Source organism: Tachypleus tridentatus, chromosome 4 (genome assembly GCF_004210375.1).
Source record: "Tachypleus tridentatus isolate NWPU-2018 chromosome 4, ASM421037v1, whole genome shotgun sequence".
In the NCBI taxonomy this organism is placed as follows: domain Eukaryota; kingdom Metazoa; phylum Arthropoda; class Merostomata; order Xiphosura; family Limulidae; genus Tachypleus; species Tachypleus tridentatus.
In genome coordinates this window covers 53,017,520-53,030,976 of record NC_134828.1, presented here as the reverse complement: position 1 = coordinate 53,030,976, position 13,457 = coordinate 53,017,520, and the positions used below count along the sequence as shown (strand labels likewise).

Below are 13,457 nucleotides of genomic sequence, written 5' to 3'. Positions count from 1 at the left end.
GAGCCTTAGAAATTTCAAACTTCCCAATTTTTTCTTAACCAGAACAGAATTAATGTAGTAATCTTTTTCAGTCTTGTTTCCATCTATCAGCTGTTCAAGATGAGGAATACTGCTTAAATCTTCATTAGTAAAAACGGAAGCAAAAAAAACAGTATTTAATAACCCAGCCATTTCATAAACATACCTTCCTTTCTTATCTCTCAAGGGTCATAACTCAATCCTAACATTTTGTTTACTCTTAATGTAAAGCTAGTAGGTAAGGCTAAAAGTAAAGAAAAAATAGTTGCAGTAGGGAAACATAATGCAGAAAATAATACGAAACATGTGCATCAAAGCAAGATAGACTGGGATTCTATCTTAGGAAATGTAGAGAAGATACATAAACAAGGTTTAGTGAATTTACTAGGAGTATAGAGATATATTTATTGGAGAAAGTGACTAATGGTTGCATGAACAAGGTAAATCACAAGACATTGTTATACAGTAGCAAACCTATAGTAAAGAAACACTAGAGTGTCAGAAATATAAGGTTGATGGGTGTAGTATTATCAAAGTTACAATACTCAGAATATTTCTGTTACTTAGATGATGTTGTAGGTTTTTCTGCAAGGTTTGAAGAATACTACTTTGAGATGTTAAGATGTGCTTGGTTGATTAGGCAAACTTAAAGCTGAAACCAAGTAAACTTAAGTTGCTACAAAAAGAAGTAGATCATTTTGGTCGCACAGTAACTGCAGAAGGTGTAAAACCAGATCCAAAAAATTAGATGCTTGTAAAATTTACAGAGTACCAAAAACAATAATAAATATATGTACATTATTTGGATATGTAGAATTTTCTGGCAGATTTATTTCATATTTTGCAATGCTAGCAAGACCTTTGACTGAGTTAACTAAGAAAGTTTTCAGTAGACAAACAAAAGGCAGAAAACATTTGAAATACACTATTAAAGTAATAAATTTTCAGTTATTCTGATTTCAGCTAACTTTGAATGCTTCAGGTTTAGCTACAGAAGCAGTATTATCACAGTTAGAAAAAAAATGAAAGAACACCCAACAGCTTATTCAAGTAAACAGTTAGGAAAAGTTGAACTGAATTGTTTTGTAACAATGAAAGTGTGTTTACAGTACTGCATGGCATTATGAAATTTTATTATCTGTACAGTAAAAAAGTTTTTCATTATTATATATCATGTGCCCCAAAAGTGGCTAATGACTTTGAAGGATCTATTGTTGAGGTTAGCAAGATGGTCATTATTACTACAGGATTATAATTTGCAGGTTATATAATGACCAGGTAGAAAAACACTAGCTTTGGTACACTGAATCAAATTAAAGTAAAAAAAAAAAATGGAGAAAATTCATTAACAGGTTATTATGAAATGAAACACTGATTGTGAAGATACTTATGAGGTAGTTTGGGACTTGCATCATGTTATTAATGAGAAAAGAAAGATGCCACAGTAAACAAGTTAAGAAACAAAATATTACAGGAAGAAGACACAATGTATGTTAAACTGACATATTATGCAAAACATTGGAAAGTAAAGGAAAGATACATAGAAGACCACACTGCTTGCAGCCCACTCAGTCAAAAAAGTTATTTTAACCAAGATAAATTAAAAACTATCTAAATTGTACATAGATTGTCAAAATTAGAAACCAGTCTGCAATCAAGAAATGTTTCTTTAGAGAGAATGCCAATTTTAATAATGCCATTTCAAATTCTAGCTATGAATATTCTAAGACCATTACCAACTAACTTCACACACAGAAAATAGGCAAGTGCTATCTCTTCTATTACTTGTCTCGATTTCCAGAAGCAAAATGTCTATTAAGTCAAAAAGCAGAAACTACTGAAAAGGAATTTGTAAACCATTTTGTAGCAAAGCATGGTTTATAATAATATTTGTTAAAGAGATATTGGTACAAACTTTATTTCAATATTTCAAGAAGTCTGTGAATTGTTAAGTGTAACAAAAATTGAAACTACTGGTTATTACTCAGCTCATAATAGGTTATTAGAAAAGCTTAACAGAACTCTATTAGATGTGATATAAAAGTACTGTGAACAGCATCCAAGATGAATGGATTCCTTCAGTATTATTAGAATATAAAATTGCAGAAAATCAGTATATACAAGAAGGCTCCTTTCTTTTGTTACACAGTAGAGATATAATGCTACCTATGCAGAAGTTATTAGCATATAGAATAGTGAATTGGGCTTTTGACAAGGGCTATAAAGCACTAATGATGTACAGCATGAAAATTGTATTTGAAATAGCAAATGAATACTTGACTAAAGCTGCTGAGAAGAGGGAAAAATCAGGCAGATACAACAACACAGATTAGCAAAATTAAATTATGGGATAAGGTGTCAGTGTACATGGCTACTGTTAAAAAAGGAAACACTAACAAGTTACCAAAACCTTGGAAAAGACTATTCAGAATTGTTAAATATAACAATCTGTTGAATTCTGAAATACAAAATATTTATGGTTAAAATAATCAGTAAGTACATGTTAACCACTTATAAAAAGTAAAAGAATCTAAACCATACAAGCATCAACAATTAATGGACAAAACAGTTGGGGCATAAGAAAATTAACAATAAAAGCAAGATAAAATTACAAAGTAGTGAAGCTGAGCCCTTACAAGATGAAAGCACAGACCCTTTATTAGAGTATGATGATCCAATCATAAATGCTGAAATATTAGCATTAGACAACACACGTGTTAGTGAACCAACTACTGGCAGCAGCAAGAGCACAGTATGAAACAGCACAACTAAATCATACATATCAGAGGTACAAAGCACACCAGCAGCATTGCAGGCTAGTGCAAGCACATTAATGCATAATTATAACTTACGGTCATGCAACCAGTTCAAGATGAGCAGAAGGTTTAACCTTTATTCTCAAGAACCAGGCATGTAAGATTTAGCATGCAGGTTATTACCTATAAGCCACAAAGAGATATCATGTACTAAATAATAGCACAAACTGTAAATAAATGAATGAACCATGCAGAGCTTTCAGTAATATGCTAGACTATTTGAGAAAAAGTAATAGAGATAACTGATCAAATAATAACAAATGATAGTAAAGAGCAATAATAAGGAAAGTTATAGCCATATGTAAAGTAGTAATAAATATTTTTTCAGATGTACAGGAACTCTTGACATTTACATTGACCACGGCAGCAGAACAAAAGTGTAGTTCCAGAAGAAAGTAAAGCAGTTATAGTATTTGTTGAAGACATACCATTCCTGTAGTATGTTAGTTACTAACAAAATTATGCAAATAACTACTTGTGTTTGAGAAAAACTCTTAATAAAAAAAAAGTACCATAAATTTCAAACTTAATGATAGGGAGGTACAAAATGGTTACATTCACTATTGCCAGAATGACTATAATGAAATTATTAAGAATAATGGAAACCAAACTAGCAGAAAACTATGAAAAGTGGAAGGTACTATGATGAAATAAGTGATCTATTAAATAATTTAAGGAGAGGAGAGAGGAAGATTATATTTATTACCCTTCAGTGACCAAATGAGAATATTAAATGAAATTGAAAGACAACTATTGCCAACATTTACAATTTGTAATCATACATACAGTAATCAGACCACAGCTGTAGAGAACACACTCAGAACATTTTCCAGAAATACTACTAAAAGCTACTGACGGAATGTTTAAATTGTACATGAAAATATCCCTAACCTCACAGCACTAAAAAGTTCCCTGGCTTTAAGCGTGGAAAAACCCAATATATAAGTTTCAAATGATCAACACCCAGATAGAAATGACAGAGGAAGATATATTAAATGTATAGAGAATTTAATCTGTGTAAGCAATACATGTTCGAGAATATATTCTATAGCAGTGTTATGTAATTATGCAAGTTTTGCAGGGATAAAGAATATCAGAATTATGTGAAAAGAGAGCTATCATCCCAAAGCTCTTTTATTTTTATAAAATCACAAACACCAGAAACATGGTTGTTAAACGTTAAAAATGAATTGACTTTATCAATAGTATATTCAAAACCCAACATTCCTTGATTTGATTACCCAAACAAAAACGCTGTTTTTATTTGAGATGAATCTAATCCTAAAACATCAAAGTTGAAAACTATACCAGAAGAAACTAAACACTCAGCACTTAGAATTTCAGGCAAATTGACATGAGAATTTCAACATCACATAGGAAGATTGAGAGCTAGATTAGTTGGTTCTTTGATAGATTTTTTAGGCAGAGTATTCATAATGAAACTTTGTAGAATGGATGGTAACTGCATGTTGTGGAGACACAAGTGTAGAAGATGATGTTTTGAAAGTCTTCCGCATTTCGTCTTCATGCCAGTGTGTGTGTGTGTGTTTTGTTGGTCTTTTATAGTGTCCTGGTGGATTGTGGAGAGCGTGTTATGATTGGTTGGATTATCACTGTTTCTGATTGGAGGAAAGATTTCCTGTAGATTTAACCAATGGCAGCCACAGGTTACTCACCTCTAATCTGGAATCTCTGTTTAGTGAAGGTTTATAGTGTTAGCATAAAATGATTCTTTGGTTTTTCATCTTCCAGAATTTGTCTGCGTCAATGATTCTAGTTTTCTCCCAGTTTATTCTGTGTCCAGTTGATGTGATGTGCTCTGCAATGGCTGAATGTTGTGTTTTTATGAATCTTGCACTATCTTTATGTTCTTTTATTCTTGTTGCAAGTTTTATTCCCGTTTCTCCAATGTACGTATCATTGCAGGAACACGGAATTTCATAAATGATGTTTCCAAGATTCTCTTTGATAGGTCGCTGTTTGTTTTTTACCAGAACTGACCTTAAGGTATTGTAGGATTTCCACCAGATTTCTATGTTGAATTTCTTGGCTATGTGTTTGAGTTTTTCACTGAAATGTTGTAGGTATGGTAGGTAAATGGTGGAAGTGGTGGTGACTTTCTGATATTTTCTTTTTGTTGTGGTCTTCATCAAGGAGTTTTTGATGAAGGAGGAGGTGTAACCACTCTGTTTAAAACTCTCTACGATCTTTTGGCATTCTGCTTCGATTGATGTCTTATTGCAGATGTTTTCTGCTCTCTTGTTTAGACATTGGATTACATCACATTTTATTGAGGATGGGTGATAAGACTGGAAATGTAGGTATCTATCCTTGTGGGTGGGTTTTCTGTATACAGATGTGATTATTTGTCTTGCTTGTTTGCTGATGAGTATGTCAAGAAACAATAAACTGTTTCATTCCTCTAGTTTCCATAGTAAAGTGGATTATTTTGTCTATGGAATTGAGATGTTCTAAGAAGGCTGGTAAGTTTTCATGACCATGGGGCCAAATAACGAAAGTGTTGTCGACATTACATCTGTAGAAACTTGGTTTTATAGGAGTGGATGAAAGTGCTCTTTCTTCAAAGCTTTCCATGAAAATATCTGCTAAAATTGGAGTGGTGATCCCATGGCTAGACTATCTGTTTGTTCATAGAATTCCTCATTGTATTGGAAATAGGTTCATTGTTGGTAAATGGTTGCTAGTTTCATTATGGCGTCTATTTTCATATCTGTTCTGTGTGGTAGAGAGTTGTCATTCAGCAGTCATTGTCTGGTGATGTGAAGGGTTTCTGAGGATGGAACAATAATAAGTAGATCTGAGATGTTGAAACTGACCATAATATCCTGGGATTTGATGTGTAGCTTTCTGAGTTGTCCTATGAAATCTGTCGAGTTTTGAATGTGATGTTCAGTGTTTCCTCATAGTGGAGATAAGATAGGTACTAGGAAAGTAGTCAGTTGATGGCAAGGCGAGTTTTGAGCACTGATGATAAGCCTTAGAGGTATATTAGGTTTGTGTACCTTAGGTAGTCCATAGCATTAAGGAGGAAAATTTCCTTTGGATCTTAAATCTTTGGCTAGTTTTTTGTTCATTAAGTCTTGTTTCTTTGGTTTGTTCAGCATTCTATTGATGAGTCTCTCTGTCTTTTCTGTAGGATCATTGGTGATCTTTTTATGTTGGTGTTTGTCTAATAAATGTTTGATCTTTGTGTTATAATCGTTGACGTCTAGGATGACTATACTGTTACCTTTGTCTGCTGCTAGAATCTTGATATTGTTGTTTCATTTTAGACAGTTCAGTGCACTACATTCGTGTTTAGTGATGTTCGGTTTTGCTTTCTTGGCCTTCCTGAGGATGGTGTAAGTTTGATGTTGGTATTGTTCAGCCATATGGTTCAGGAGGCTTTGTGCAAAAGATTCTAAGGTTTCAGCTTTGTCAACAGTGGGAACTGTACTAGGTTGGATGGCAAAGCTTAGACCTAGGTTAAAAATCTTATTTTCTGTAGCACTTAGTGCTCTTGAACTGTAATTGTGAACTATGTTTATAGATGTAGGATTATCCATCTTGATCAGTCTGTTGAATTTTTTAACTTGTTCCTTCTTGCTGTTTTCTAGGTTGGATGTATAGCATTTGATGTAGAGGTTTAGAATGTCTAGTGCTCTAGTGTTTGTGGAGAAAAGTTGTTGAAGCTCAGGATACTGTATTCCAGTTGTGTTGGTTAGATAGTGCTTCTTCCATCTCTATTCTTCTACATGCAGTCTTAGGAGGTGTTTTTTCTCTTAGTAGTTCTGGTGAAAGTAGTTTCTTTGAATCTCAGAAACTCTGAAATGATTTTGGAATCCCTGCAGCATAGTAGGAAGGTCAGGTGATTAGAGCAGTGTGCAAGCTTTGTAAGGTTCTTATTGTAGTCATTGATCTTCTTGATAGAGGTTAGTCTATAACAGCTGTTCAGGTATTCTTTGATATATTATTTAGGCAGAGTATTCATGATGAAAATTTGCAGAATGGATAGCAACTGCCTGTTGTGGAGACATGAGTGTAGAGGATGATGTTTTAAAAGTTTTCTACCTTTCATCTTCAAAAGACCAACAACACCCACCCACCCACCCTCCCTCACACTAACCTGAACAATGGCAGACTGTCTGTTCTGAAAAAGCATGGCCTACCGAGGAAAAAAAAACAATCCAAGGCAGGATGCTGTGGTAAGGATTGAAATTTGAAGCATACAGTAAAGACAGTTGTAAACAGCAGAGGCGTAGAGGACGTTCATGAGGTTCGGTGTACAAGTTTTAGAGTGGAGAAGTGCAGAAAATTCCAGTGCAGAGCTGAAGTCCCTGATGATGAATGGGGTCCAACATCTTCAAGGCAAAGGTCCTGGCAGAGCCATAGACCATGATCCATAGTCTAGTTTTGATGAAATAAGAGCACAATATATCTTTAGCATAGAACATTGACCTGCTCCCCAAGTGGTGGAAGAGAGAACATGGGGGGATGTTCAGTGCTCTTGTACATTTGACTCATAGCTCATTGATGTGTGGTATAAAGTTCAGCTTATGGTCGAAGATAAGCCCCAAGAACTTTGTCTTAGGGACCACAGGTAGCACAACTTCACTGAAACGGAGTTCAGGATCATGGTGAATACCCCATTGGTGGCAAAAATGCATGCAGAGAGAAGTTGAAACTGTGTGCTGTGGTCCACTTCAGTAAATGATTGAGGGAAGTCTGTAGCTGCCTCTCAATATATCTCATGTTCGACAACTGACTTGAGATATGAAAGTCATTGACATAGAGCCCATTTGCAATAGTAAAAGGGAGTTATTCAGTGATGGCATTAATCTTTATACTGAAAAGCATGACACTCAAAACACAGACCTGAGGGATTCCAAGTGCCTGGAGAAAAAAAAATGGGAATGTGTCTGTCTAACCCACATGAACTTGGGATCGCCTGTCCATAAAAAACTTAATAAAAATGGGCTAATGACAACGTAACCCACATGAATAGAAGTCTCACAAAATGCCTTACATCCATGTAGTAACAAAAGCCTTCTCAAGGTCAAAGAATATTGATACAAGATGTCATTTGAGAAAGACTTCTCTGACTGATGTTTCAAGTCGAATCAGGTGGTCCATAGTGAAGCAGAACCCACACTGTGTGGGCAAGAAGAAGTTGTTTGATTTGAGGAACCAAACAATACAAGGATTAACCATCCTCTCAAAGATCTCACAGAGACAGCTCATCAAAGCAATTGGACAGTAGTTTGAAGGAATCTTGGGATTTTTCCCAGGCTTAGAGAAAGGTAGGACAATAGCCTGGTGCCAAGAATCAGGAAGAGCATTCTTCTGCCAGATCCAGCTAAAAACAATCAGAAGAATAGCAAAAGAAGCAAGAAATAGATGGCACAGTATTCCTTAATGTACATCATCAGGTCCAACCAATGTACTGCCAGACCAGTAAAGGGCCAGTTTGAGTTCTGCCAGCATAAAGGGGGCCATTATAATCATAAAGATGATCAGCTCATATGGAAAGAGGTGATCACTCTGCCTATGTCTTGACTGTTAAGAAGGTAGAGGATGAAGCAGAAGTGCCAGATACCCAGCAAAAGCTTTCACAGAGTATCGGCAATGCTCCTGGTATCAGCTACTTCATGACCATCAGAGAGCAAGATCGAGAGAGGGACAGAATTATATTGCTCACTGACCTATCAATTCTTGTCTCATATGACTTTGGAATTGGTGGTAGAAGATATGCTGTGCTGGTTGTGAACTTCATCCAAGATTCATTCTGGCTTTGAAAACTTACCCACTGAGCATGTGCACGAGCCTGCTGGAAAGCAATGCAATTCAAGAGTGTGTGATACCTATGGAAAGTATCTCAGGCCCATTTTTGAGCCCTTTGTGCCATGTGACAGGCAGAATTCTACCACAGGTGAGGATATCGTGGAAAATGTGTTGAGGTTTTAGGAATATACTGAGCAGCTAGCTGCCAGTATAATACAGTCAGTCACTGTTGCCATGCATTGATCTATTGATGGTAGGATCAAGTTCTGCAAGAACAGTGAAAGGGGCCAGTTGGCTTGATTCAGCTTCCACTTGGGCATGCAGGTCGGGTGACACTGACCATGGCCAGTCTCTCTCAAAATTATAGAAAAATGGTCACTACCTCGTGGGTTATTGTGAATCCTCCATGAAAAGTGGGAGAATAGTGAAGGAGAGCAAATTGAGAGATCACTAGCAGTAAAGGAGTGACTAAGTGCATGAAAATAAGTATAAGAACAAGTACTGAAAAGAAAAAGGTTGTGATCTGAGGGCATATTCTCTAAAGAGCGACCACACCCATCAGTATCAATACCTCCCCAGAGAGAATTATGTCCATTAAAGTCTCCCAGGATTAAAAAGGAAAATGGCAACTGTTCAATGAGAGGATCAAAGTCTGATTGATCATAAATCTCTTCTGGAGATAGGTAGGAAGAACAAACAGTGATGGTATGACCAAAGGAAATATGGATGGCTACAGCCTTCAAGGATGTGTCGAGTGGCAAAGACAGGGTGGGAACATGCTCATCAACCAACAGTGTCACACCTCCATATACTCGTCCATCACACAACCTGTCACTTCTGTACAAAGAAAACTGCAGAAAAGGTGACTGAATTGGCAGGTTTTCGAAATGTTTCCTGTGAGGAAAGACATACAGAAAGGTAGAAAGCAATCAGCACTTTGATGTTATCCAGATTTGAACATAAACCTTGACAATTCCATTGTATCAAGGTAGCCATATTTATTTATGTGTAGGTGAACTGGGTGGAGAGCCCTTCTGTTTATGACCACATATTTTTTCTTTATTAGAGGAAGGTCTGTTGACCTCCATGAATCCTGCTGTGGGTCAATTGGACAGGTCTTTATCACTGGAAGAGGATTCCACTGATTGATGATGTGAACAAATGATCATTTTGCATTTTTGGGTAGGAGAAGATACACCAAAGGAAATGGATCTTGGGATTTGCTGGAATGAATGTTAGGGATAGAGATGGGTGTTGAAGCTGATTCATCAACTTTTTCAATCATGTAGATAAAAAGACCTTTCATATAGTTTGAGAATGATTCTTTTGAATGCAGAGAGAGATCCATCTGCACTCCCACTGTAGTAGTAGAACGAAGTGCAGTAGCATACATCAGAAATAATGTGGTGGACAATAACTTTCGAGCCTCAGGGTAAGTAATGTTTTGAAACGTCTTTAAATGCTGCACCTCTTTTTCTTCCAGCAAGAACAAAAGTAGAATGAGTGGGAGCCATTGCAATTAATGCAATGAAGATCTGTTTTACACTCATAGGCACTGTGATCCTTGCCACTGCAACGAGCACATGTTAAGAAACCACAACATGATGTTTCCAAGTGACCAAACCACTGACACTGGAAACATCCGAGAGGGTTTGGAATGTATGGCCATACCTTGCAATTAAGATATCCTGCCATGATGGTGGCAGGTGGACATGGTGATGTAAATGTTAAAATGAGGACATTGGTCTGCATCATAATTCCATCTTTGCAAGTGGAGATATGCCTCACTGCAGAAACTCCTTGGGTAGTGAAACCAATAAGGATCTCTGACTCAGGGATTTTTTTCATATCCCTTTCAACAATAGCTCCTCGTGACGAATTCAAAGTAGTATGGGGCAATACATCAATGAGTATATTCTCAATTGCCTTTGAATGTAAGAAGAGTTCACTGTGTTGAGATGTGGATGTTTCTACCAATATGTCACAGACTTTAGAGAGCCAGCAAGTCCCTCTGGTCTCTTCTGAATAAAAAAGGGAGACATTTGCCCTAAAGCTTTGTCTGAAAAAGAATGCACTATAAGAAACTGATGTACAGGCATTACAGATGTTAAGGATTGCTGCTCAGAATCTTCAATGGTCTTTTACCTATGGACTGTTTTTTCACTATTTTATATAAGTTTTTATTTGGGGGATCCACAATAAAAAAAAGAATGTTTCGGCACCCACCATGGAGCCCTACGAGTGGACCCACTACAATGCTATACAAGGACATTGCAGCAACACCAGGGTTTCATGAACACTTTACCCAAACACTAGCATCAGACACAATGTCCACAATACCTGTTGAGAACATCTAACATTAGTACCTGGTTGATCCTAGAGCAAATGGACCAGCTGATTGACCCTACAAATCCTTCTCCTCCTCTTCACAAGTCATCACACATGGCAAACACATGGGTGGATGTTTAGATTCCAGAGGGGGTAAACTGAAAAAACAGGTCTTTACCTGGTAGGTCCCCTCACCACGTACAGAAATCCACACCAAGAGATGAGAGCTTGGATAGCAAAAAAAAAATAAATAGAAATTATTGCTTATAACACACTATTTAATAGTAATCCTAATATGTACACTGGGTCAGCAATATATGCATCATTGTCTGAGTATGTTGTTTTTTCTGCTGTAGAAAAGCCTGTTTCCACCCTTCCAACATGGCTCCAAAGTGGTCACTCTAGTGATAAAGTACTCCTTGCCAAGAAGCCCAGGAAAACAATTAATTTGGCACTAAACAGTTTAGTCCTTTAATATTCTTAAATGCATGTTATTTACATTGTACACTGTAAATATAAAATAACATGTTACATTCCTAAAAAGTTATTTGAAAATGGACTGAAACTTTACAGGAATGTATCCACCCATAATTTATGAAAAGACTGTGTTGCTCAACATTGTTTAGAACACAAGACAAATTTGGAATTCCCCAAGTTGCTAAAACTTAACGGATTATCACAATTTAGATAAAAGAAAAAACTAAGAAAGATAATAAAAGTGTTTCATACTCTGAGGCCATTGAAGTGGTCAAATTAAATGATTTAGAACAAAAATATTCGAGCTTGGATAAAGGATTTGAGTAAAGGAGGAATAAATTTCCTTCTATATTTTGGAATATGTGATAGAATACAAATTTAACTTTTTGAGTTATAAAAATAACAAATATATGTAGAAATGAACCTGTTGTATTTTTGTAGCGTAGTTTGTCGTGTGCCAAACGTTAAATCCATATGATTTGGAAGTATAAAATACAGAGATGTGAAGTTATTCTACATGTACCATTTGTTACGTGCAACATACTTGAATTCCTACATTTACATTTTATATAACATATACCAGCATTTACACTAGAATGGTATTTTATTTGAAAAAGTGAAATACCAAGTTTCTTGACTATTTTCAATGTAACCTCAATACATGGTTAATTTGCAATAAAGAAACTAGTCACCCACAATTACTGCATTTGCTGCTGGTTTAACTCAAAACACAGGGGAATGTAATTAGAACTTAGAAGTCATTTTGAAAATGTTTATCTATTTAAAATAATAATTGGCCTTTCAGTCTCTACTGTACTAGATATAAATAACTTGTGTAAGACTTAATATATTAGTAATTTAGTATATTTTAGTTTAAACTGCAGCATTTGGCATGTTTCTATTTATTATTATTTTTTTTTATAATGGTAAAAAATATGAAATATTAACTATAAAATCAAATTATGCTTCATACAGAAAAATCTTGCATATCTATTTATTTTTACAGTTTGAAATTCATCCATGAGTACTAATTTAACAACCAGATTATCTAACTGATGTGGTGGTTGTTAATGGCCAAGATATATCACATCAAGGGCAAAGTACGTTACACTATTTAGTAATGTGAAACTAATGTTTATGTTATCTACAAAATCTTTATTTTATTATAGTACCAAGTACCAACAACCTCCTTCAGTACATGTCAGTTGTGTTGGTGGTTGGGTATAGAGTCGAAACACAGCACAACTTAAGAAGATCGAAGAGTTAAGTACCTTAAAAAAAAATTCCAAACTGAATCTTGAAGAAAGAAATGCAGTCTAGGATAACTTTAAAATTTACAAATATTAAAACAGCTTTTTCACATATATCTGAACATAATCTGGGGAAAATATCTATAACTATTACACTATTAATTTAACTCTAAAGAATCTTTATAAATAATAAGTGTGCATAACATATCAGTGGAAATTATTTATCACAACTTTTAACTAAAAGATTAAATTAAAAAAAGAAAATATACAACTTTAAACAACAGAAAAATTACTGTATTTACTTTTGGGATGCATTTGTTGCTAAGGTGGCACTTGCTATACTGCCAGCTAAAGCAGTATTACTGGCACTCTCCCTATCACTCTCTCGAATCAAATCTACCCTCTCCAGGTGGCTACCACTGCCCATACTGATACTGGTGGACATGCCAAAAGAAACTTCTCCAATACTGGGGTTGACTCCTCTTTGGCTCATTGCTGTGTCCATGCTCATGCCATCTAATTACCAGTCATATAAACATTAAAGTGTGAGGTAGTTCATTAGTTTTATGTTTAATCATCATTATTCAAAGAAATAAAAGTAGTAAATTTCTGCAGTATTCTGTGTACCTTTAACCAAATGCTAAAAACATACTTATACACAGTGAAGTATAGAAATTTACAACTTAAGACAGTCTTACCTGCCATAACAAACTGTATTTACTAGCTTACCAGCAAATATAAACACTATTATCACTAACCATCAAATAAAAGATCTTACTTGCCATAA

General features: G+C 35.5%; 1 protein-coding gene across 11 annotated transcripts in view; it reads right to left on the bottom strand.

The window, feature by feature from the left end:
• LOC143249142 (E3 ubiquitin-protein ligase RNF19B-like) overlaps positions 1-13,457 on the bottom strand; it is a 60,778-nt gene that overhangs the window by 23,951 nt on the left and 23,370 nt on the right. For all 11 annotated transcript variants that reach the window (XR_013027583.1, XR_013027581.1, XR_013027580.1 and 8 more), the window contains one exon: positions 12,973-13,186. Coding sequence is in view for 7 of the 11 variants with exons in the window: in XM_076498524.1 (XP_076354639.1) it covers positions 12,973-13,186 (214 nt within the window). In the remaining 4 variants the exon portion in view is untranslated. The remainder of the gene's footprint in view (positions 1-12,972; positions 13,187-13,457) is intronic.